General features: G+C 52.0%; 1 protein-coding gene across 4 annotated transcripts in view; it reads right to left on the reverse strand.

Annotated features, from left to right (window-relative positions):
* Window positions 1–25: 25 nt before the first annotated feature.
* MPP1 (MAGUK p55 scaffold protein 1) overlaps window positions 26–25,776 on the reverse strand; it is a 55,598-nt gene continuing 29,847 nt past the window's right edge. For 3 of the 4 annotated variants that reach the window (XM_073360572.2, XM_073360570.2, XM_073360571.2), the window contains 7 exons: window positions 22,026–22,222; window positions 21,422–21,528; window positions 18,778–18,858; window positions 17,233–17,313; window positions 15,420–15,622; window positions 14,107–14,181; window positions 26–1,184 (listed from right to left, as the gene is read on the reverse strand). In XM_073360572.2, the coding sequence (XP_073216673.1) occupies window positions 1,008–1,184; window positions 14,107–14,181; window positions 15,420–15,622; window positions 17,233–17,313; window positions 18,778–18,858; window positions 21,422–21,528; window positions 22,026–22,222 (921 nt within the window). In that variant the 3' untranslated portion in view covers window positions 26–1,007. Of the gene's footprint in view, window positions 1,185–11,607; window positions 14,182–15,419; window positions 15,623–17,232; window positions 17,314–18,777; window positions 18,859–21,421; window positions 21,529–22,025; window positions 22,223–25,776 lie in introns of those variants that run through there. The other variant, XM_073360568.2, reaches the window with a different exon arrangement.

Here is a 25,776-nt window from a genome sequence, read left to right on the forward strand (position 1 = left end):
TTTCGTGAGCTGAGCTGTAGCTCACGAAAGCTTATGCTCTAATAAATTGGTTAGTCTCTAAGGTGCCACAAGTACTCCTTTTCTTTTTTCCTTGGACACAGTGAATGTGCCTGGATAGTCTCTCTTGTTGCTATGGAATGGAATGGAATGGATAGATGATTGGGTCCAGACAATCTAATTACTAACTAATCTAAAACTAACTCCAGGGGTTATTTTAATCATTGTTGCCTTAGTGGTGTCTATGGTCAGAGGTGTCAAGTTATAACTGCACAGGCTGAGTTAGGAACTCCACACATCCAGCATGGAAGACCAGCCCCTGGGGTGACCAACTCCAGCTCACAGTTAAAAATAATTAGCCCTTCTGGTTGTGCAGAAAACCCTTGGAATACAAGCTGTGGTAGCACTGGCTTAGCCTGAAAGAACAGCTCTGTGTAATCTGAACTGCCCCCTTAGCTCAAGCATGTGCAGACTCTGAAGCCTAGGGCCAGGTTTTTCAAACAGTGCATTCTGCCCAGCTGCATCAGATAACAATGTGCAAATGGCCAAATAAGATTCCGAGCTCATGGTGTTAGAAGTGCCTTCATCCTGTCTTCCTCAAGAGTGAAGCACAGTGCAAAATAGCTACTGGAGCAGGCCCCTATTTTCCCCCTCAGTCACTGGGAAAGCATCCCTGTGTGATCAGTAGGAGTGTTGCTGAGTGGAGGGATGCTATATAGCCCCACCTGTGTAGCACTAGGATGCAACCCCTAAGATAAAATAGAATTTCTCCCCCAAACAACATGCCAGGGAGAAGGCTTCACACTACAGTAGTGCTGATGCACAAGGACTGGTGGCTTGAGCTTGGAGATCCCTGCACTTACCCTGTGCATAATAGACCAAGTGAGATTGGGGCCATAGAACGTTAAAAGGAAAGGGGACTGGGTGTTGCACTATGTAGATCAGGGGTTTCCCACTATTCCATTCTGCAGGATGGGAGTAACAGGAAGCTGCTAGGGTTGGACAACTGCTCAGTAGACCCAGGAGACAGGTACCCACTGGGGTGAGCTGCAGGCCTGCTCAAAAGCTTCTTGTAGCAGCTTGAGGCTTTCATCCACACCGTTGTTGACTAGTGACAGGTCAAAGTAGTGTGCGTAGCGGCTGCAAATGGTCTCCGACTCCTGGCGTAGCTGCTGCAAGGCCTCCGACTGCAACAGAAGAGAGCCAGTGAGCTGGGGCTTGTGCGAGGGGTAGTGTGTCCATACAGAACCCCCAGGCCAAGGAGGTTGAGGCTGGTGGATTGCCCCTATTGGTTTGGGAAGTACATGATGCACTGCAGGAGGGCCTCTGGCCCAGATGAGACATTGCACCCATTTCTTAGTGCAGTGGTTTGTACCGAGTACTGGTCTCATTAGGCAGCACCCCCTACTCTTACAGCATGTTGCCATAATGACCCTCATGGGGATACTGCAGTGTTCCCTTATTGCTGTGCGAACTGAAATGATAGCAGCTTATTTAGGGACTCGCAGGTGCTTCCTAAAACTCTGGGTGCTGAATGCCCAAAGCAGCACAGGGGCTGCTGCATACAGCATCACTCCCTACTTGAGAAAGCTAGCTCTGTTTTATGTTTCCCACACACAATAGGCTTGTGGCAGTCCCAGTAGAGTGCATAGGCGCCAGCTCCCTAGGCCAGCCTGCAGAGGACCTATACACCTCACTGCAGGTTGCAATTCCACTGACTCTACCCTAAAAAGTTGCAGAGTATCTTTAAGATTAACTCTAGCCCTGTGAAAAGAAATCTCTTTGGGCTGGGCTAGTGGGACACTTTCCCAGCAGTGTTATACTGGTTTAACTCCCCAGGTGGGCACTTAGGAATAACAGTGCCTCTTCCCTATGACACTTTGAATGTGCTATCAGCAGAAGAAGGCATCCTATCTTGACCATAGGTGGCCCTTGGCAGGGAGATTACACCCATACAGTTCTGCTGGTAAATTTCCCTAGGGAGACAAACTTCCTCAACCTGCCTCTGGAGCAGAGCCCCAAAGACAGACAGGGGGTTGAGGGTGCTGGCCTGGGACTCTGGATAAAAGTTCTGTTCCCAATCCAGCTGCCAGCCAGCAGCATGCGCTCAGGGAAGTTACTTCCCCTCCCTTCCTCGGTTTATTCAGACAGCAGGCTCGAGTCTCAGTCTCTGTTCACACTTTCCTTGTACCTCTACTGCTGAGGGTCACCTTTGGTAATGGCAGACATCAGAGATGGCTACATGGCACTCTGCTGCACACCTAGCTCCTGAAGGTATTGCAGGCCCGCAGGAGCCTGCTCCAGCATCCAATAAATATTGTAAATAGGAACTCCACTACAACTTCCTTCCTGATTCTCTCTAGCAGAGGGGTAGCCATCTTAGTCTGTATCCACAAAAACAACAAGGAGTCTGGTGGCACCTTAAAGACTGACATTTATTTGGGCATAAGCTTTTGTGGATGCATCTGAAGAAGTGGGGTGGTTCTTTGAGTAGTGGCCCTAGGGGTGCTCCACTTTAGGTGTCTGTGTGCCCCTGCACCTCTAATCGGAGATTTTTTGGTAGCAGTGTCCCCATTGAGCTCACGCATGTACTCTCCCTCCCTCATGGTCTGCCTGGAGGCTATTTAGCACTGCATGGGCAAACCCCCCTCTCTTCTCTTCCACCTTTGGCCTCTGAGGGAACAAGCAGCCTCTTCCTTATCTATGTCATTAGCATAAGTAGTGTTTGTTTTGTTAAGCTAGTGTTTATTTTATTCCTTTGGGGTTAAAAAAAAAAAAGGGAAAAGAACTTCAGTTTTCTGCCCTCTCCAGGGACATTCCTCCTCCCGCCCCCCCCCCCCCCCCCAGGCATCTAGTAGACTTTTTCTTTTAAACTGGAAAAAAAAATTATGAAAATAAAAGACAATGCTCTTCTGCATTCCTCCCTGCCCAGGAGCTTGCCTGGCTCTCTCTGCTCCAAGCGGTGCCTCTCCTGCCAGGAGTCAGTTCCTGTAATGGCCAGACACTCACTGTGCCTGGGAGAGCCTCATAGAGGTGCTTTACCTGCCACAGCTAAAACAGCAGCCTCGCAGGAGCTGAAGTTAAAACTCCTCCCTGTGGAGAAAACACTTCAGTCTACAGGGGACTCCGGTGGGTGCTGACCCGGGATCATCCCCGGAGCCCTCAATTCAAAAGTGGTGAAGAGGAGGAGAGAGGGGAAAGAAAGAAAAGCCACCAGCAGACTCCCCGCAGAAAGGCTTGTAAAAAGAGCTCCTCTGAGTAACTGGCCAGCCAGCAGGGCTCCCCAGAGCGGCCACCTCGGTAAGACACCAGCAGAGGGACCTCCTGCAGTGAGCTCTGCTGTGGCAGCTCTGAAGCAGGCACCTGAAAGGGGCTTTCTGCTGTAAGTGCTGCCCTGCAGCACAGTCCCCATGGCACTGTCTTGCGCAGGGGCTTCCAGTCATACTCTGAGATGAGAGAGGGGACAATTACCATACCATCTCTAAAAGAGCAGCACCAAGAAACCCTTTGGTATCAAGTGTAACAAAACTCCCATCTAGGAAGTGTTCTGCACCTTCCCAGCCATCAATACTGACAACATACTACAGACACTCCTCTGTGGTACCACATAAGCCCATGGTAACACACGTGCTCTGGAAACCTGTGGCCTCAGTACCCAGGGAGGGACAATTACTGTACCATCTCTAAAATATAGTGGCACCAACAAACTTTCTATACTAGGGACAACAACACTCATTTAGGGAGTGCTCTGCCCATCTATCGGTACTGACAACGTACCACAGACACTCCTATGTGGTACCAAATGAACCCATGGTGATGCACGAGCTCTGGTACCCTGGAGACCTGATGATTGGGGAAGAAACGCAATCCCCATTACTTGGTACCAGGACCCCGGTACTGAGCACATCCCTACACCCAGAATTGCTCTTGGCACCGGGCTGTCTACTGCCAATACCCCAGTCAGCGGCACCCTTACCAACTGACACTGGCCAGGAGGAGATCATTCCCTGGCCCCTCATTGTTGCCCACCATCACACTATATGCCCTTCTGTTTCTATTCAGCCTATTCCTCACCTGCTCCCTCAAAACAATGGGCTGACCCTTCACCCCAACCTGCAGGTCCTCTGCCTCCAGGTTTGGTTCCTTCTTAGTTCCAAGGCTTAGAGGCAGAATGACGAGCTGAAAGACGGGTTGCAACACGACCACAAGTTGACCACGCAACATACTGATCTACAAAATGGAAATGACTCCAAGTTTGTGTTATTCCAAACACACAGACCCAACCTCATCTTTCCTCCCTTTGATTTTGCGTTACTTTTTAAACGCTCACTCAGCTCCCTTAAGGTACATCTTGTGGCGAAAACGGCTTCCCACTTGGTGTTTGCTCACCCACTAATGCGTAGATTCTTTAAGGGCATTGGGAATCTCTTCCCCCGTGTGACACCACCTGCTCCAGCCTGGGACTTTAACTTAGTTCTCAGGGTTTTGACTAGACCTTTCTCTGAGTCCAGGGCAACTTGTTCTCTCTTACACCTGTCCATGACGACAGCATTTCTAATTGCCATCACCTCAGCTAGGCACATAGGAGAAATAGTGGCCCTGATGGCACATCCATCATTCACGGCTTTTTTTTTTTTTTTTTTTTTTTTTTTTAAAGACAAAGTAACTCTAAGGCCATGTCCCAAGTTTCTCCCTACTTTCTCTGCACTTTCCATGTGAAAAAACAGTTACTTACTTTCTCGTAACTGTTGTTCTTCAAGATGTGTTGTTCACGTCCGTTCCACATTAGGTGTGCATGCGCTGCGTGCACGAGCGTTGGAAACTTTTTCCCTTAGCAGCTCCTGTCGGGCCGGCGGGGCCCCCCGAGTGGCGCCACTGCGCTGTGCATATATACACCTGCCGCCCTGACCCCCTCCGGGTCCTTCTTGCTGGCGACTCCGACAGAGGGGTAGGAGGGTGGGTGGTGGAATGGACGTGAACAACATCTCGAAGAACAACAGTTACGAGAAAGTAAGTAACCATTTTTTCTTCTTCGAGTGCTTGTTCATGTCCATTCCACATTAGGTGAATTACAAGCTTACCTCCGAAGGAGGGTAGGAGTCACGGAACAACTGCTCAGAGGACCGCTCTGCCAGCTGCCGCATCCGCTCTGGCCTGCTTGTTGACTGCATAGTGGGTCGTGAAGGTGCACACTGAGGACCAGCTGGCTGCTGTGCAGATCTCCTGGATCGGGACCGTGGCAGGAACGCCGCGGAAGTCGCTTGCGCCCTGGTTGAATGGGCAGTGACTGCTGGAGCCGAAACACCTGCGACCTCATAGCATGCCCAGATGCAGCTTGTAATCCAAGACGACATCCGCTGTGCCGACACTGGGAGGCCTTTCATCCTCTCGGCTACAGCCACAAACAGCTGCGTGGATTTACGAAAGGGCTTGGTGCGCTCCAAATAGAACGCCAGCGCTCAACGCACATCCAGGGTGTACAAGCTGCAGTGACTCGGGTCTGTATGGGGTTTCGGGAAGAACACCAGCAGACAAATGTGCTGGCCCAAATGGAATTGGGAGACCACCTTAGGGAGGAACTTGGGGTGCAGTCGGAGCTGCACCTTGTCCTTGTGAAATACTGTATACGGTGGCTCAGAGGTGAGGGCCCTCAGTTCGGACACCCTTCTGGCCAAGGTAATGGCAACCAGAAATGCCACCTTCCAGGAAAGATGGAGGAGAGAACAGGAAGCGAGGCTCAAAAGGGGGTCCCATGAGTTTAGAGAGGACCAGCTTAAGGTTCCATGGAGGGACTGGGGGGCGGTGAGTACGGAAACATCCTCTCCAACCCTTTAAGGAACCGTCCCACCATTGGTGGGAAAACACTGAGCCCCCCGAGAACCCCGGATGGAAGGTGGAGATGGCCGCCAGGTGCACTCTGAGTGAGGACGGGGGCTAGCCCTTGCTGCTTGAGGTGCAGGAGGTACTCCAGGATGACCTGCACTGGGGCCTGGCCTGGCCGCACCTGTTGGGGTTCACACCAACATGAGAACCTTTTCCACTTGGCCATATAGGTCGCCCTGGTACAGGGCTTTCTACTTCCAAGCAGAATCTGCTGCACAGGAAGGGAGCACTGGCTCTCCAGAGTGTTTAGCCACAGAGCCTCAGGTGCAGTGACTGCAGGTCGGGGTGGAGAAGCTGGCAGCCGTCCTGTGTAAGGAGGTCCCGGTGTAGGGGCAGGACTACTGGGGCCTCCACTGACAGCTCTAGGAGCGATGTGTACCAGTGCTGTACCAGTGTATCACCGCCACCCTGACCCTGCACACCTTGAGTAGAACCTTATGTACTAAGGGGAGCGGGAGAAAAACATACATCAAGCCCCCTCTCCACGGGATCGCAAACGCGTACGTGAGCGAGCCCGGGCTGTGGCCCTGGAACGAGCAGAACCGTGGGCACTGGGCGTTGACCCTGGTGGCAAACAGGTCTACCCGGGAAAACCTCCACCTGTGGAAGAGCGAAAGCACGACGTCCACTCTGAGCTTCCGCTCATGTATGCAGTATGACCTGCTGAAGGAGTCCACCAGCTCATTTCGTACCCCCGGGAGACAGGACGCCTTGAGGTGAATTGCATGGGCTATGCAAAGGTCACAGAGGAGAGCAGCCTCAAAACAGAGTGGCAAGGAACGGGCCCCGCCCTGTTTGTTTATATAAAATATGGCAGTAGTATTGTCTGTCGGAACTGTCATGCTATGACCACTTAGAGTGGCTTGAAAGGTCTGGCAGGCGAGACGAATTGCCCTGAGCTCTTCACATTGATATGGAGCAACTGCTCTGCTCCGGACCACAACCCCTGCGTCGTGAAGTTCCCCAAGTGAACCCTCCATCCGTGGTCTGACGCGTCCGTCACCACCGTCAGGTCCGGTTGTGGGGCGGCAAAGGGGATGCCTTCGCAAACCACGGGCTGGGACTGCCACCACCGCAGGGAGTCCAGCATGTCCCTTGGGGCTGTCACTACCAAGTCCAGGGGATCCCTGCCTGGTGGTACATCCGAGCGAGCCACGCCTGCAGAGTCCTGAGTCTCCGTTTAGCATGCCTGACCACGTGCGTGCAATCTGCCATGTGGTCCAGCAGCCACAGGCAGCACCTGGCCGTTGTCGTTGGAGACTGGCGCAAGGAGGCCATCGCTTGCTGGATAGACTGGAATCGGGATACTGGAAGTCTTGCTCTGGCCTGCACCACATCCAGGACCACTCCTATGAATTCTCCTCTCTGCGTGGGTACGAGCATGGACTTGGGGAAGTTGATCAGGAGCCCCAGCTCGCGGAACAATCTCAGGGCCACCTCCACATGACCCCCCATTTCCGCCTCGGATCGACCCACCAGGAGCCAGTCGTCAAGGTATGGGTACACCCGGATTCTCTGCCTCCGTAAGAAGGCCACCACCACCACCATGAACTTCATGAACACTTGTGGGGCCGCGGCTAGACCAAACGGGGGAACCACAAACTGGTAATGTTCTTGGCCCACAGTGAAGCGCAGAAACTGCCGACGTGTTGGGTGGATGGCGATATGAAAGTATGCGTCCTTCATGTCGAGGGCAGTGAACCAGTCCCCCGGATCCAGGGAAGGGATGATGGTGCCCAGAGAGACCATGCGGAACTGGGTCTTGACCAGGAACTTGTCAAGCCTGCATAGGTCTAGGATGGGGCGAAGGCCCCTTTTGGCCTTGGGGATGAGGAAGTACCGGGAGTAGAACCCTTTCCCCCTTAGGCTGTGCGGCACCGCCTCTACCACCCCCGCCTCTAGCAGCAAGCGGACTTCCTTCTCTAGGAGATGCTGGTGAGAGGGGTCTCTGAAGAGGGACAGGGAAGCGGGGTGGGGAGGGAGGGAAGGAAGAGAATTGCAGCGAGGTACCCGTTCTGCACCGTGCGTAAGACCCAAAAGTCTGAGGTAATGGTGGACCACGCACGGGAGAAACAGGGCAGGCAGTTCAGGAAACAAAGGGACGGTTCCGGTGACTGGTTTGGTATGCTGTCTTCGAGCACACCTTCAAAAGCCTAGCTTACTTCCTGGCTGGGGTTTGTGCTGGCCTTGTTTCTGGCCCGGTGCATTATTGTTACTGTTGTTGCACTGTTGCCTGTTATCCCTGCCTCGCCTACGGTAAGGCTCATGCCTATGGCGAGGCTGGTACTGGCGTTGAGGGGGAGGTTGCGGCTTAAAGGGCTTCCTCTGGGTCCCCGGGGTGTGCACACCCAGCGACTTAAGCGTAGCTCGCAAGTCCTTAAGGCTGTGCAGCCTCGTGTCTATCTGGTCTGAGAAGAGCCCGGACCCTTCGAAGGGGAGGTCCTGGAGTGTACTCTGGACCTCGGGCGGCTGGCCTGAGTCCTGCAGCCATGCCAAGTGCCTCATGACCACCCCCAACATGATTGTTCTGTTCGCCGCGTCTGCCAAATCCAAGGAGGTCTGGAGAGAGGTCTTAGCTACTGGCTTACCCTCGTCCACCAGGACCGTAAACTCCTGTTGGGAACCTTGCAGGAGGTTGTCCTTAAACTTCCCCACTGCCGCCCAGGAGTTGAAATTATGCCTGTTGAGGATGGCCTGCTGGTTCGCAATCCTCAACTGAAGGCCCCCAGATGAGTTCACATTTCTTCCAAAAAGGTCCAGGCGTTTCGCCTCCTTGGCCTTAGGGGCCGGGGCCTGCTGTCCATGGCACTCTCTTTCATTTACCGCTGAGATCACTAGGGAGCATGGACTCAGAACAGGAACTCATAGCCCTTAGATGGGGCAAAGTATTTACGCTCCACTCCTTTGGCCGTTGGAGCGCTGGAGGCTGGGGTCTGCCATATGGTCTTATATTTGGACAGAATGGTCTTAATGAGCGGGAGCACTATTCTGGATGGACCTTTGGGGCTCAAAATGTCCACCATGGGGTCTTCCTGCTCAACCATCTCCTTGGCCTGCAACCCCAAGTTCTGGGGGACCCTGCACAGCAACTCATGGTGGGCTCTATAGTCTATTGGTGGAGGGCCGGACACCGCTGTACCCACTAACGCCTCATCCAGGGATGACGAGGAGGTTAGCTGCTGCTCGACCCCCTCTGGCTGGTCCTCCTGTTCCCCTTATCCCGTGGGAGGGGCCTCTGGCTCCGGCCGGGGCAGGAGTCCATGGGACAGCACTGGACTCGGTGCCGGTCTCTCCGGTTTATCCTGGGGGGATGCTGGAGGCTTGGATACTGTAGCCTCTGACACCGTCTGGCGTCGGTGCAGGGACCGGGATCACTGCACCGAGTAACTTGCCCTGAACGGGGCCCCTTGGTGCCCCTGATAGGCCCAGGGGGTCCAGAAGGGCCAATGGCCTGGCGGCCCCCATTGGGGTTGCTAGCCCACCTGAGGGTCCCTGCTGTCCAGGGCCCGGTGTGGTAGCTATAGCGGCCTGAGTCGGCGCCAGACTGTAGTGATGCCAATCGCGACGACCATAGCGGTGCCAACGATCTGCGCCGGCAGGAGAACGAGCAGCTCCTGGCTGAGTGGGAGCAGTACCGGTATCCCCGGAACCAGGACCAGTGCCAGCGTTCCCTGAACCGGGACCGTCTGTGGGAGTCCTCTGGCGAGGGCCGTTTCAATTCCTCCTGGTGCCAGTCTCTGGGTGGTGCCAGAGAGCAGTGTGCCCTTTCCAGTGCTTCCTCGCGCGAACCACTCCCAGTGCCGCAACTTCCTTCTAGGCTGCTGGTAAATGAGTCCACGGAGTCGGAGCTCGACCGGGACCAACTCTGGGAGCGGTGCCGGGACGGTGTCCTCAAGCGGCACACTATTGCCAGCTTACCCCTCAATGGCACCCGCGGCATGGGTGCTGGAGGGTTCTCTCTATGCGGGAGTGGGCTCGCCACTGACAGCTCAATGAGATCCTTTGCAGCCTCAAAGGGGCCAGGCGTGGAGGGCTGATCCGTTATGCCCTCGAGCCCATCGTCTGCACTGAGCTCACTTAGATCTGGGCTCAGGGGGGCTTGTGCTGCCGGGACCGCCAGTGTCAGCACCAGTACCGCGGCCTTCCCGCTCTTGTCAGCGCTCGGGGCCTTGGGAGGCGCTGGCCTCCTGTGAGGGGAATGACCGCACCTTGCTTTTGGCTGTGCCAGGGGCCGCACCGGAGAAGACAAGCAGTGCCGGGGCCTAGTCTGGCGCTCTGGGGCTGACAGTTTACAGTGCATAGCCAGTGCCAGGTCTCTCGACAGCTCCAGGGCACTACGCACCGAGGAAGCCTGAGCTAGAGTCAGGTGCTTCGGGCCTGGTGGCTGCAATGCAGCCTCCATCAACAGCTGCTTTAAATGAAAGTCTCTTTCTTTCCTTGTTCTTGGCTTAAATGCCTTGCAAATCCTACACCGCTCAGTTTGATGTTCGTCCCCCAGGCAACATAGACACGAGTCATGGGGGTCACTAACTGGCATAGGTTTGTGGCACGTGGCGCAAGCCTTGAAGCCATGGGCCTGCGGCATGCCCTGCGGCGGGTGCTGGAAACCTCCAAGCACCTAAATCACTTAAGTGTCCACCATCAAGGTATGTTAACTAACTGATAACAACTACTCTGAAAAGGCTAAGGGACTGCTCTTCTGAGAGAGAGAGAGAGGTTGTTCCAATGCCGCCATGGACGATAAGAAGGAACTGGAGGGGGTCAGGCCGGCAGGGGTATATATGTACGGCGCAGTGGTGCCACTTGGGGAGCCCCGCCGGGAGCCGCTAAGAGAAAAAGTTTCCGACGCTCGTGCACGCAGCATGCGCACACCTAATGTGGAATGGACGTGAACAATCAACAGATCCATCTCCCTGTTTTTTCCCAAAACCACATAGCGACAACTGGGAGACAATTGTGCATATACTAGATATTAGAAAGACATTAGCATTCTACTTGGACAGGACTCAGGAAATCCCCTAAACTCTTCCTTTTGTCCACAGAAAGATCCAAAAGTTCTGTGATATTGCCTCAAAGACTATCCAAATGGGTCTCTAGTTGCATTAATCACTTATCAAGGACACAACTTGCTTCCGTCCAGAGTCCATAAGCACTCCACGAGGTCAGTTTCTACCTCAATCACATTCCTTAGGGATACCCCTATCTCAGCAATCTATAGAGCAATGACTTGGGCCTCTGCCCATACTTTCACAGAACATTATGCGATCATTGAAGATTTGGCCACTGACACCATCTTCGACTCCGCAGTACTCTCTGTAGTAAAAGACTCGACTCTGAAGTCCCAGCCTCCAGTGATGGGTACTGCTCGGGAGTCACCTGAAGTGGAGCACCCATAGGGACACTACTCGAAGAAGAGGAAGTTACTCACCTTGTGCAGTAACAATGGTTCTTTGAGATGTGTCCCTGTATGCGTGCTCCACAACCCACCCTCCTCCCCTCTACTTCGGAGTTCTCTATAGGGCTCTGTGGTAGAGAAGGAAGTGAGGGAGGTTCGCCCGTGCTAGGGAGGGAGAGCACATGCGCAGGCTCAATGGAACACTGCTACCAAAAATCTCCGATTAGAGGTGAAGGGGCACACCTAAAGTGAAGCACCCATAGGGACACACATCTCGAAGAACCATCGTTACTGCACAAGGTGAGTAACTTCCTCTTTTTTTACCCACGAAAGCGTATGCCCAAATAAATCTGTTAGTCTTTAAGGTGCCACCGGACTCCTTGTTGTTTTTCTGAGTCACTCTAATATTGTTTTTTCATCTCTGTCCCCAGTAGCACTTGAAATGAACATGGCTGTTCTCTTTACCAGCATCATGAGCTCAGCTCTGGGCAACAGTGAATTGCTGCAGCCTGCACCCCACTCTCTGTGTGGCGTTCAGCAGCCAGAGCGTATTTAGAGGGGAAAAATACCCCTGCTCTCTGAGCTGCTGGAGGTCATATTTTGGCCATTGCCCTTGACTTACTAAGCAGTTACCTGAACTGTGAAAGCAGGCTAAATATAGCATTTGCTTCACCACCCGGGCCTGTCCCCTGCGGCAGAAGACAGTTTTTATCAATAATAGCTCAGCCTTGCTTCACACTGGCACCTTCAGCAACTGCAGTGGGTGCATGGGGTTGCAGGCCCATGGAGCCAGCTGGCCCACAACTTTTTCAGATAGCACAATTGTTAGCCCTTACATAACACCTTCCATTGGACAGCACTTCATAAACACAGACTAATCAGTTTGCGGGTGGCACTTCATTCAAAGGCTACATAAACCCTCCACCTGTTACAGCCTCCTGATCAAATTGTCTGCAACCTAATCCCCAGCTACAGGTTGACAGACTCCATTCCCCGCTAGGGGGTCACACCCCACCTTTTTGGCAAAATTGCATTTGTCCAGTTTGATCAGTTGGCAAGAGCAAACGGGACAAATGCCCAGTTTTGCCAAAAAAGTTGGGACGGCTGGGACAGGGTTTAAAAAGGGGCCTGTCCTGGTCAAAATGGGACATGTGGTCACCCTGCTCCTCTCGCCCCCTGGTTTCAATGTCCAGCTGTGTGGAATTTCTCAGCTCTACTCTGCCATTGCCATGCAGGCACCCTGCTTAGCAAAGGGTTAGCTTAGCCAGGCCACGAGTGAACCAAGTGGGTTAGAAAGACACGCGCCTGCTGCAAGCTGCAGCCTAGGATCCCAGCGCTTTCTGAACAGATTGCTGCATAAACCCCCCTTTCATCTTCAGTGGTAAAGGGCAGCAGCTCAGTTAGCTAAATAATCAAGAGAACATCTGCTGTTGCCATGTGCTATTTGCATAGACAAGACTATTCAAGGGCAGGACAAAGGGACCCATCCAGCGGCACACCTAAGCCAGTCTCTCGTACAATACCAGTCACTTGGCTGCTGCACAGCACCAGAGACTGGAGAGGGGCAGCTGATCCAGGTGTTACTGTTTCGGGCTGGCTGGCTGCCGTCTAATCAGCGTGAGCCACACTGACAGCAGGAAGGTCTCTGCAGCTTGAAACTGCTGCAAGTTGACAGCGCTTTGGCTCTGGGAAGTGAAATGACCTGTGCAGGGCGAGCCCCAGGCAGGGCAAAGTCAGAATCCATGAATGCCAGGGACTGGGCCCCTTAAGGAGCCATTTGAGGGGTGGTTTGTGTCCTTGCCTATTGGAAACTCAGCAGCTTAGCTGGGATTCATACGTGAATGGAGAGGGGTTGCTGGGGAGAAGCTGCTGGCAAAGTCCCCCCCACCCACACTGCCACATCCCCTGTAATTCCAGTCCTGAGACAGCCCTCCCCTCCCTAGTTCTGGTGCGGGAGGGGAATGAAGTAGCAGGGGGCACCGTCCCCAGCTATGCTGCTGTCTGGGGTGAAGGTCTTGCTGCCTTCGCTATTCCTATAGGCTTGGAGGCAGCCAGGCGCTAGCTATGGAAGAGCACACATGCTAGACAGTTTCATTCCCTCCAGCCACCACAATCCCTCTAAGGGCAGGGGAAGCAGCCTTGGAGGAGGGGCAGGTTTGCCTCATCTCACCTCCTAAGGAATTCCTTTTGCAAAGTGGGGAGATTGGGGCCCGCTGGGTCCTGGGGGGGGATGGTGCTGGCGACTGGCTGAGGGGGAAGAAGCTGTGCCCAAGTCTCTTGTTCAAGTCCAGGTGGCCACCAGCCTGAATGGGGAATCAGCCCCTAGCCCCTTACAAACAGCTGCTGTGGCCCCAGCTGGGAGGGTGAGGGGGGAAGCGCACTCACACGCACAGCTTTGGAGTTACCTGGTGCTCTGCACTTTATCTCAGGGAGGTTTAAGTTTGGGGTATTGCAGATTAACTCCACTCCTCTGGCTGGAAAACCCAGACACCCGACAGGGAAGGGGCAAGCACCAGTTTCTGAACAGTGGACAGGAGAACAAGTCCCCAGGGAGGAAAGGGAACAGAAACAATTGCTTGGGGGTGAGATTCCCAAATATATTTAGGTGCCTAAGTCCCACTGATGTTACTGGGAGTTAGGCACCTAAATACCTCTGTGGACCCTACCTTTGGGGTCCCACCACTGTGAGGAAAGGGCTCTTCATCCCCCCGGCCACAAGCCACAATGGGGAGCGGGGGGTGTGTGCAAAGAGGCAAGCGTGCGTGGGGGAGTGAATATGGGAGAACACGCCTGTGTAATCGCTCCACCTCCCGCCACACCATGGCACCCACCTGATTGGCCTGGTCTGTTGGCGCGATGAAGACAATGAATGGGGACAGCTCGGCAGTGCGCACAATCTTCAGGGTCTGCAGATGGGAGTCAGGGAGAGAGAGGGGTCAGGAGCAGAGTGCAAGGCCCTTCCTGCCTTCCAGAGGGCTGCCAGCTCTGCTGGGTCCCGGCTGGAGGCCAGGATCCCCGAAAATCACACCCTGGGTGTCTGCCAGGGACAGGCCCATGTCACAGCCTCACAGAGAGGTGGGTCAAAGGCTGGCTCTGTGGGGCTGCGGACAGCTTGCACTGCTGCTGCCAGAGGTCTTTGGGCTTCAGGCCTGTCACATCAGCTAAGTATAAATTCACTTTAAAAATCCTTAGCTTGGGATGCAGCAAAGGATTCCAGCTGCACCCTTTCAGAAGCTGCCACGGGGATGCTGGCCCTTGGCTGCAGGAGCAGCTGATGTTCTGCTAGCTAGACAGTGCCGATCTGAAATAGTGACACCTGAAGGCAGATCAGAACTAGTGCAATCTACCGCTGCAGGCCAGCAGCTGGTGACCTCCGCAGCTGTAATTATCCTCTCTCATCCCATTGGAAAGTTCTAAGGGACCCACAGAACAGCCATCATCATTAAGGGCTGGGACGGTCAGCTCTCACTGAGGGGAGAGGTTTGCCTCCATACCCTTGTCATTAGCTGAAGGCAGTAAGTCGCCAAGTTGAGGCGCAGACTCCCCTGCCCTTTCCACGGGCGCCCTGGGGATGGATATGCCAATCCCGTGGCAGCTTTGCCATCTGCCTTTATGCTCCCCTTCTAGGAGGCGGGTGCTCCCTGGAATACCTGTGCAGCAGGAAGGTGTGGGGCCATCAGCAGCAGTCTCGCCCAAGGTATCTGCCCAGTACGGGGGCACTAGGTGGAGTCCATCCATTGGTTTTATCTCTTGTGTTTAATTTTCCTCCCTCCGTGCCCTTTCCCTCTGGCTACTGGCAGGTGCATAGCTCAGTCCAGCTCAGTTGCCCTCTACAGTGCCCCACTCTCCTAGCCAAATGGTCTGCTCTTTCACTGCCTTGCCTTTTCACCCAGCCCCAGCTTGGGTTATGCTTTAAAGGATACATTTTGCACCCAGCCACTAACATCATGCCCGCGAGTGACGGGCCCCAGCGTTCTGCCTGCGCAACTGGTGGGCACAGTTGGGAAGACAGAGGGATAAATCCTCCTTTGCACCCCCAATTGCAAGTGCAGTTAAATGTGGGTGCAAAGCTGCCCCCGAAAATTTTAGAGGTACTTTTTCCAACTCTGACCCCTAACACGCTGCCCCCATCCCTCACCCTCACCTGGGGCTCAATGTCCAGGATGGCGATTTTATCCTGCTGGTGGATCTGATGCACTGTTTCAAACTTGGTGCCAAATATGTTTCCCTGGTAGCTCCCAAACTCCAGGAACTCATTGGTGGAGATGTCCCTGGTCATCTCCTCAGTGGAGATGAAGTGATAGTCCTTCCCGTCCACTTCGTTCTTCTTCTGGGGACGTGTGGTGTCTGAATGGGCGAGAGAGCTGGGTGACTGACCTGTGCTGCCACCTCACAAGGGAACCAAAGGGGCCAGCTAGCTTGGGCCAACATGACCACTGAGCAGGAAGGCTGTGGAGAGAGTGGCTGCTGTGCCACTCTGCACCATAGGAAGCCCTCACATGTTCCCAAGCTGGGCCCTAGGAAGGCCAGGAGGGGGGAGTCAGAGGAAGTGAGCACTTGGTGAAGAGAGGCAGGGCCTCCATCAGCTTTAACCCTTTGCTGCTCAGAACAAGGGTGGGCAGAGCATGGATTTGCTGCCTGTAGTGCCTTGACTGTTGCTCAGGTGAGAGGATCTGGAGCATTCCTGCCTCTTGACCTCCTTGCCTATGTCAAGGGCCACCAAGCCCTGCCCCTAGTGATAAGTATGGCCAGCCAAGGTCACTGAAAGCAGCATCACTTGGGAACAAGGGCTCACATTAGAGCCTGGACTGGACTGTAAACTCTTTGCCAGCCCAAAACAGTTTTGGCAACAAAAATCAGGCCCAGCAAGACCTATGAGGCCTGCTTTGAAACTGACTAGGTTTCATGTTGATGGTGTCCTTTAAAGCCAAGGGAAAACACTGATCTACCAGCTCTGAGGCCAGGCTCCTGGCACCTCTTCTTCTATTTCTCCGCCGCTGGCAGGAGGCTCCGAAAAGCCAAGATACCCCAATGAAAGCAACCTCCACCAGCCTTTGCGTGCACACCAGGCCATTCCCAGCATGGGCCTGGCTGGATGTGCTCTTCTCCAGCTGGCCTTGCCATGTTTTCAGCACTGGCGCTGCTCAGGAGTTATGGCAGGAACATGGGGTAATCTGAGCCCAATTGCATTCACCGATGGCAAGGAAACATGCCTCCAGGACAGACAAGCTGCCATCTTGCTGGAAAGTACAAGTGTGCTGGAGACACTGCTGCCTTGGTCGAGGCAGGCCCCATTTACCCAGCATGCACTCTGTGGGACTACAACATCTTCCCTAAACATGACTTTGAGCAACCTCCAGAGCCACTTTAGCAACACTAGCAAAACAGACCAAAAAAACCTCGCCCAATGTGGTGGGTCACTGAAATGTCCAGTGGCAGGAGCTCGTGTCTGATTTCAAGGCTGATTGAACTGAGGTTGTGCACTCCTGTATCTATGAACACATGGGGCTGAGACATTCTCTGACGGCATTTGGGGTGGTCCCGTTACTCTCGTGAGTCACTCCAAAGGAGCATCTATCACATCTTCCTGCCACCTCATCCCCACAGGGGTTCTGCATGCACCACGGACAGTACAGAATGGCTTAGAGCTTCCCTATCTTTTTTTTTTTTTTTTTTTTTTTAAACAGGGACTATTTTTGGTAACCCTCCCCCGGTAATGCCAGGTGCTCAGTGACCATGAACCCAAACTGTGCAGGGCTCAGAGGGAGTTGGAACAATCTCTGAACATTCTCTGAAACAGCTTTTCTGCACCTAACCCCCCCCAGCTCTATGCAGGTAAGGCTAGGAGTGAGTGCTGGGAAGCTGGCCTTCCTAGGGCTTTAAAATGGCTAGTTCTGGTTGCTGACACAGGCACTGGGGGCGGGTAGAGCTCGACCCCACTATGGGTGACTACTTACATGGAGCTGGATACCCAAACTTCTCCGGGTTCTTGCTGAGCAGGGCATTCTTAATGTGGCTACGACCTACCCCGCTTGCACCTGTGCAAGAGGATGAGAGAGGGATGGGAAATCAGTGCCCCCCAAAAGAGGCCTTTCCTGTACTGGAGAAGGGGAGAGGGGAATCACAAGAGCCATGTGGGAGGAGTAAGAGAAGAACCCCTCTTCAGAGGAAGGAGCTCTGGCAGAGAGAGTGAGTAGGGATGGAGCAGGATGAGCTAGCCAAGGAAATTCCACCCCTGTTGGGTCACTGAGCCCATCCCCCAGAAGGAATGGGATAACTGCTGCCCAGACCAGATAGTGGAGCCTCTTCGCCCCTTTGGAATGGACCAGACTCTGCAAAATGGGAGACCCTGTTCTTTTCAATATGGCCATAATGCAGGGCAATGCACTTCCAGTCCCAGAGCCAGCCCACTGCTTCTCCATGGACTGGGCAAGGCACAGCCTTGGCACTACTGAGTTAGGTCTGGATCCTCCTAGGCGTCTAACGCCCAGTGAAACCAATAGAAGTTAGGCACCAAAATACCTTTCAGGATCTTGACCTTAGTGTCTACACAGTGGCACTCAGCAATGTTAATCCAAATTACCAAAAGGAATTAATTTAAAATGAATTAAAATAAATCCCCATGTGGACTCATTCAGAATTAGAGTGGTCTTAATTAGGTTTTGTTTAAAGTGAATTAAGATAAACCAAATTAAAGGCCACTTTAATTCTGAACGTGTGTGTCCACACAGGGAGTTAATGTGGTTTAACTAACCCACTTTAAAAGCTAATTTAGAATAACTTTCCTGAGTGTCCCCTTGCAGACATGCCCTGAGTCTCATACCAAGGGGTCTGTGCCGTGCAAGGCTCAGGACAGGGGTTGATTCCCACCCTTAGGTTTAAACAAAAGGCAGCTTTAGCATTCTTTTAAAAAAAAAAACCACTGCATTGTTTTTGAAAACCCATCCCCTCCCACCCAGGGCTGACTGCTCCTCCTCCAGGTTCCCTCTGCAGCACAGTTCACACCATGACTCGGGTACTGCTAACAGTGCCAGTTTCTAAATGCCCAAGCCGGCCAACACAGCTGTGCCTGAGGATGCCAGTTCAGCTCTTCTGAACTTCTACTGCACAGCCAGCAGGGGCAGCTCAAAACACAGGGAGAGCGGGAGCTTGGGGTGACTCTTGCAGCACCCCAAGCCCCCACACAAATCTCTCTAGAATACAGTAGGACTCTCAATCCGAGGAGAATACATTTTATTCAGGCCAGATGTAGGTCATAAATCCACCAGCTGATGTTGTTTTAAGGATCAAGGGCTTGATCCAAAGTCCACTAAAGTTGATGGAAACACTCCCATTGCCTTGGGATCAAACCCGTGTTAAAGAAGTAACAGACCTAACCCTCAGCTGGCAGGGTTCCCCAGTGGAAATGCTCTATCAGGTTCCATTCTGTCCAGGCCATTGTCAGGGTGGAGAGGGACAATGGCCAGAAAAGCACAACATGTACATAGAGGGCAGGGCCATACCTATCAGCACCAGGGTCTTCCTCTTGAAGGCTGGCAGCCTCACCACCTCCTCATATGAAATCACATCCAACTGGTCAAAAACTGGGGGGAGAGAAGGGAAATGGATCCAAGAGAGGATCAGAATCAGTCCAGATGCAAAATCAGGGCACATCCCTGTCCAAGGCCACTGGGACATATTGGCATCGGTATATAATACCGCCACCAACACATCGCTCTCATATTGTACTTTGCTTCAGTAGATCTCAAACCACTTTACAAAGGTCAGTATCATTAGCCCCTTTTTAAATATGGTGAAACTGAGGCACAGAGAGGGGAAGTGACTTGCCTTTTGGAGAGCACCAAACTATTTGCAAATTCAGTGAATAGTCTGGGCTGAAAAAAAAAATGGAGATTTTTTTAAAGTGAAAATGAAATAATTGGACTTTTCCTTCCAAAATGGCATTTCAGTTCAATATTTAGCTAATTTTTTAAACCACAAATAAAATAAATAAATAAATAAATAAAAAGAGCACGCGCGCAAGAGAGAGCAAGAATGAAAAACACCCCAAAGCAATGAACCCAGAAGGATTTTTTCCCCCATTTTTGTTTTGGCAAGAAAAATAGAAAATCAGGCTTGCTTCAAACCAATCTGATTTTTTTTTTAGATTTTTCTATTTGGCCCATGTACCAAAAAAATCAATTACCCAGCTCTGCTCCTGAGGCTCGCTCCTAGGTCACACTGCATCCCTTACAAACTCAGCCGCAGAGAGAAATCAGCAAATGGTAACATACTTTGGGGATTAATATGGGGAAACTGTAGTGACAAGGTGTGAAATAAATGGCTCCTCTCCCCATTCAGTTCTGCCCAGGAGTCTGGACCCCAGAGAAGCCAAATTGGAAGCTGCAAGACTAACTCTTAGCTGAAGGAGTTATGGGGATCTTAGTTTATTCCCCTGAGGGAATAGTGAGGATCTTTATTTATCCCCTTGATTTACTGCCCTGTTTGTCACTGTCTCCCAGACTACAGGCCAGGCCAGGTGCCAGCATGTCCCCAGGCTCTGGTCACACAAAACTCTCCACCCCCCATCACTCAGTTCTGTGGTGCATTGTTGGCACTGGCTTATTATGGGTCAGTTTCAGGTCCTGGTACATTAAAACCTCAATAGTACAATCATTTAACCAGCAGGGTTTATTTGCTTGGCTGGGCCCCTGGATGAAGGTGGTGAATAGGGAGGATTCTCCCTAATCGAGGAACAGATTTTTGATCTGTTAAAAGTTTTAAGAGGTGAACTGAAAACCTCTGACTTGCCAGGACCTGAGTGCAGAGTCTGTGTTTGTTCTGATGCATCTGATGATGAGGGCCATAAATTAGCTCAGGGCCAGATTTCCAAGGTCTCCGCTCCTACAGTTGAGGCAGCTCAGCACACATTTCAGCACCAAATAAGGACCAAGATTTTAAAGGAGCTCAGCACCCATTATGTACCCACTGTGCCAAACTCTGGCCCTGGCTGTGGGTGCTGAGCCCTTCTTGAGCATTCCAGCCAGAGAGCTGCTTCCCGGTGCAACACGTCACTGGGGCACCATGGCAATGCTCAGATGTCACTATGCACAGTGTAAACGACGACACACAGTGCAGGGGAGAATTGGGCCCATAATTCCTAATGCAGAGCAGAGAGCTACACTTCTGGGAGAGCAAAATCCCAGGGCAGAGGGAGCAAAGTGGGCAGAGACCAGGTGGGGGAGCCTGCAGGAAGGACTGGGCTGGGGACCATCCCTCTGGCAGGACAACAGGCTTTACATTATCTTTAGTTATGGGTCTCTGCCCATCCTTCCTGAAATGGGATTTAACTCTGCACCCATTCCCAACTAACACACTTGGGCCTAGAACAGCTGTAAAAAAAACACAGATGGCTCTTACAAAGCTGAATGCCTAGTGGCAGCACCCCCGCCTCCCCTGGCACCAGCTGCTGGCAGAGCTGTTCCTACATAGCTCTTTCCTTCCAGTCAGGCGGGGAACACAGCGTGTTTAATCCTCTCTCCTTTTTGTGTGCACCCCAAGTCCACACCTGTTGTGACTCCACAGCAGCAATGTAAACAAAGCCAGCAGGTCGGGCTCTTTGCAAGCTGCTTTGCAAACAGGAGGAGACAATGTAAAGAGATCCCCAGAGGGGAAAATAATGGAGAGTCATTTACCAGATGACTCGAGGTCATCTGACTGATTTGTACATGATGGGACTCTTCCAAGAAAGCCAACACCAGGCGCGGGGCAAGATGCCTTTCCTCATGCTCCCCTGGAGGTAGTTGTGGTAGCCTCCAATAAGGAGACAGCTACCAGAGAGCACACCGCCATGCCCTGCAGCTCTGACTGCATTGTTCCTAGGAGGGGGAATTTAAGAGACCACAGGAAAGGCAGTTTTCACATGACCAGGGAGCCTGTTGCAGAGGACATGTGGATCACAGCCCCGTCACCAGGCTGCGGCATCCTGCGTATGCTGTCCAACCAGTGAAACAACCTCACAGAGTCCAGTGCTTGTTCTAAGCACCAGAGTCCTGCAAGCACCCCTGTCCTGCTGCCCGATGGGAAGGTGCATTGCAGCGACAGCTGCCAGGGCTGATCCTGAGCAGCAACGAACAGGGGCTTGTGACAAGGAAAGGGGCTGCTTACTTGAGCTGTGCTTGGCCAGGTATTTGTCTTTGCACTTCTTCTTTTTCCCAAAGGGGCTGCAGCTCTGGGCTTCACTCTGACTGGACTGGGTTATACTAGCCACACGCCTATAAGGGGGAAAACACACGAGCGACGGAGGGAGTCAGATCAGGTAAGGTTAGGTTTTGGTCCAAACCTAGCGACCCCCAGAAGCATCAGGATTTCCTCAATGCACAAGAGTAAGGAAAGGATAGTCAGGGCTCACACCAAAGGGGTCAGAGAGTATCTCCTTGCCAGATCTAGTGTCCACACCAAGGTGATCAGGGTAGCACCGGGCTAGACCCATGGGTCACTGTGGCCAAGGTCAGAGGGTGCCAACAGCCCATCCCAAAAGACACAGTCTACCTAGCTCTCTGCACTGAGCAGCTGGGCCCAGCTTCTCCAAGGAGCAGCACCTACACCAGTTTCATCTCTGAAGCATATTCCACATGGATGCAAGGCAGGGATTCTGAGCCACGAGCCCCTGGGCAGCTCCCATACTGGAGATGCAGCACTTGGAGCTGTGCACAGAGCCTGGAGTCCCCCGGCCCCCCAAGCTGCTTTCACCAGCAACTCTGGAACGTACCATTCTTGTAGTTCAGGGGAGGGGATTAGCCCTGCTGACTCCGTGGAGGACCCTTCTACCCGGCCCTGCCACCAGTTGCTGTCATCCTTGTTGATGATCTGGATGATGTCCCCTGTCTTGAACTTCAGCCCTGCTTCCTTGCAGGGGATCAGGCTGTCCATCTTGGGGTCATAGTCAAACTGGGCCCTCATGAACATCTGGAGAAGAAGCCAAAGGTCAGTCAGTCAATGCCACGTGTTTTTGGCTCTGCCATTTCTCCTACGCAGCTCCTGCGACGTCCCCCAGCAGTGACCATACAAGATGGGGTAAGAGATTAACTGCCCCAAACCTAAGCTGCAAGTGTAGGGCACATCCCCATCTTGTCTCCCCTGTCCATGACCCCCTTTTCAGGTCTTATCTGCAGACCTGATGAGCTAGAAGAGATGCCACAACCTAGAGATGAAGGGGCCCAGGCATTTAGAAATGCCAATCATTAGATTACGTACACACTCCCCCAACCGCACTGGCCAACCCAACAGTCAGTCTGAGGGGCTTTAATTCTACCTGAAGATCCACCCAAAATCTAACTCCATGCCTTCCCCGGCCATCCTAGCAAACTGCGTGTCCTCTGACTCTGGGAATCTCCTGGGGAAGGAGGAATGGCATCATCCTTGGGGAAAGCTAAGAATCCAGACAGCAAGTGTGAGGCAAGCGCTGCCAGAGGTCGGGGCACAAATGGGGAAAGAAACCATCTCCTGGGGGTGAACTGTGGTGAACAGGTAGTTAAAGGTGGGATGAGCGGGGCAGAGGGAAGACAGAGTCTTGAACTGAACATTAACTGCTACAGCCATTGCTTCAAAACAGGACCAAAACAATACAAAACAATCAAAACAATACGGGACGAGCTGGAGCAGATCAGGACCTTGTGGTCTAGTTGTCTCAGGTTCTCACCCTGCCACTGGTCAGTCCCTCCACACACGCTATTTCCCCTCTCCCAACGCAAAGACTCTCACTATCAATCAGAGCTAGTCCAAAACCTAAATGCAAGACACTGAGAGCAGGGCCTAGACAGGGTTACTTGGCCTGGAGCCAGCCAGATAAAGTGCAGTAAGCCAACAACAGGCAGGACCAGGGGAATTCCTCTATATACCAAACATACAGAGCTCTCTAGCAGGCACTGACTCAGCTATCTGAACCAAGGGGGCAGGGGAACTGGCTTAGGAGTCAGGTGCCAGAAGCCACAGAACAGACAGGGAACGTCTTTGAGCACAAAGGTCTCTGCATGAGCATTGATTTGGGGAGTGGGGGCTGGAGTGGAAAAGTTTCCAGAGAAGGGGATGACCTGATCCCTCATGACCAGATATCTTCTCCCATCTTCTGCCCAAGGCAGCAGGTCTCAGAGGCTGGGTTTTTGTGTCCACACCTCGCCAGGAGCAGCGGTTTGCCTGGGATTTTACCTTTGCTGAGTAAACTTCTCCAGCTGCTCCCTGGCCACCTCTAGGAAACTCACACCTAAGCTTTGCAAACCCATCACATCGGCTTTAGCAGGCAGGGCAACCCAGAGGGCTCAGCACTGGGGACCTTTACAGATAGAAAGGGCTCAATCTGCGAGTACAGTCCTATACCGTTGTCCATACCAGCTCCCTGCATCTCTCCTGTGGCATGTCTGTTCTGTGAGCATTGCAGAGCCCAGAGCAACTGCAGATGAGGAAGTACATCTTTAGCAATATCATTGGTAAGCTCCACCCATGGGGGCTTTCTGGCTGAGAGAGGAAGCTGGGCACAGCTGGGATTTTGCAGTTGAGGGGCAGCTTTGCAGGCACCAAACATTTGATCACCGTGCTGAAGGGTGGTAGTAGCTAAATCTACAACCCATGGAAAACCTGAAGTGTGTGATAGCATACCCCATAAATCACAGCTTGCATGTAGAGATGATCATCTCTGAGCAGCAAAGCCATGAGTAGGAGATCTCTACTGTCCAAGGGAGGACGCTTGTTTGAGATGAAATTTACCTCCATTCCACACAAGCGTGGAGTTCACTCAACTGTTATTGCTGCAAGTTATTTGCCCTGGAAGTGCAAAGCCATGACACTTAGAAAGTTTGCGGATGATACCAAGCTGGGAAGGGTTGCAAGTACTTTGGAGGATAGGATTAAAATTCAAAATTATTTGGACAAATTGGAGAAGCATTTTGAAGGAAACGGAATGAAATTCAATAAGGACAAATGCAAAGTACTCCATTTAGGAAGGCACAATCAGCTGCACACATACAAAATGGGAAATGACTGCCTATAAAGGAGTACTGAGGAAAGGGACCTAGGGGTCATAGTGGATCACAAGCTAAATATGAGTCAAAGTGTTACACTGTTGCAAAAAATGTGAACATCATTCTATGATGTATCAGCAGGAGAGTTGTAAGCAAGTCGCGAGAAGTAATTCTTCTGCTCTACTCCGTGCTGATTAGGCCTCAGCTGGAGTAATGTGTCCATCTCTGGGCACCACATTTCAGGAAAGATGTGGACAAATTGGATATAGTCCAGAGAAGAGCAACAAAAATGATTAAAGGTTTAGAAAACACGACCTCTGAGGGAAGACTGGGGGGGGGAAAAAAAGGATTTGTTTATTCTGGAGAAGACAAGACTGAGGGGAGACATGATAACAGTTTCAAGTACATAAAAGGTTGTTATAAGGAGGAGGGTGATAAATTGTTCTCCTTATCCAGCAAGGACAGGAGAAGCAGCAAAGGGCTTAAATTGTAGCAAGGAAGGTTTAGGTTGGACATTAGGAAAACTTCCTAACTGTCAGGATAGTTAAGCACTGGAACAAATTGCCTAGGGAGGTTGTGGAATCTCCATCACTGGAGCTTTCTAAGAACAGATACACCTGTCAGGGATGACCTAGTTATTACGAAGTCCTGCCTTGAGTGCAGGAGACTGGACTAGACCTATGAGGTCCCTTCCAGTCCTACACTTCTACGATTCTCTGATGTGGAAGCAGAGAACAGTGCAATTCATGCTTGGAAAAGAAGCTACTCCCACATGATGTCTGGAGTAAAATATTCTTTTTTGTCCCATCTTTAGACCCTGCCAGATCAGAGCTCTTGACAAGCAGGGCCTTGGAGATCTTTCTTCCCGAGCAGGATAAACCAGACTTTCTTTGCAACATATTAAAATAGGGGTTGGCAAAGTCCTGTCCATGACTGTCCTCACTTTTACTATGGAGCTGTGGCCTGTGAGATAACAGGTCCCAGCATGTAGTAAACAGTATCCCTTTGTTGCCAGAAGGCCAGAGTGCTGGGGATCAAGATGGAGTATTGCATGCTGGGACTTGAAGACTCTGTGAGCCACATCTCAGCATTAAAGACCATAAAGGGTCCAACTGCCCCTGCAAGTGAGGCTCCCAGACTCCAGATTCGCTAGTACAGCCCCTTCCATTTGTCAAAATTTGGATGGACCAACCTGAGAAGAGCCTGTGAAATACCAGTGACATTGGCCAATCTCTTGTTAATATAAGAGCTCAGCAGGTTGTGACACCCTGTACCCCATGTTCACTACTTTTATATGGCTATAAAATATTTTGTACAAAGTATACCTTGTTTGAAAACTCAATCTGCTGAATATTATCATCTCTTTGAAATATATGTAACATCACTGCATGTCAAATTATGAGATTTTGCTCTGTGGATTATTACTGAAATATGTTGTAGTTCTGGGTAATGCCTACAAACTAGTTTCTGAGAGAGAAAGACACACTGAAGTATCATCATAATCAA

This window comes from Lepidochelys kempii, chromosome 9 (assembly GCF_965140285.1).
Source record: "Lepidochelys kempii isolate rLepKem1 chromosome 9, rLepKem1.hap1, whole genome shotgun sequence".
NCBI classification, from domain to species: Eukaryota; Metazoa; Chordata; order Testudines; family Cheloniidae; genus Lepidochelys; species Lepidochelys kempii.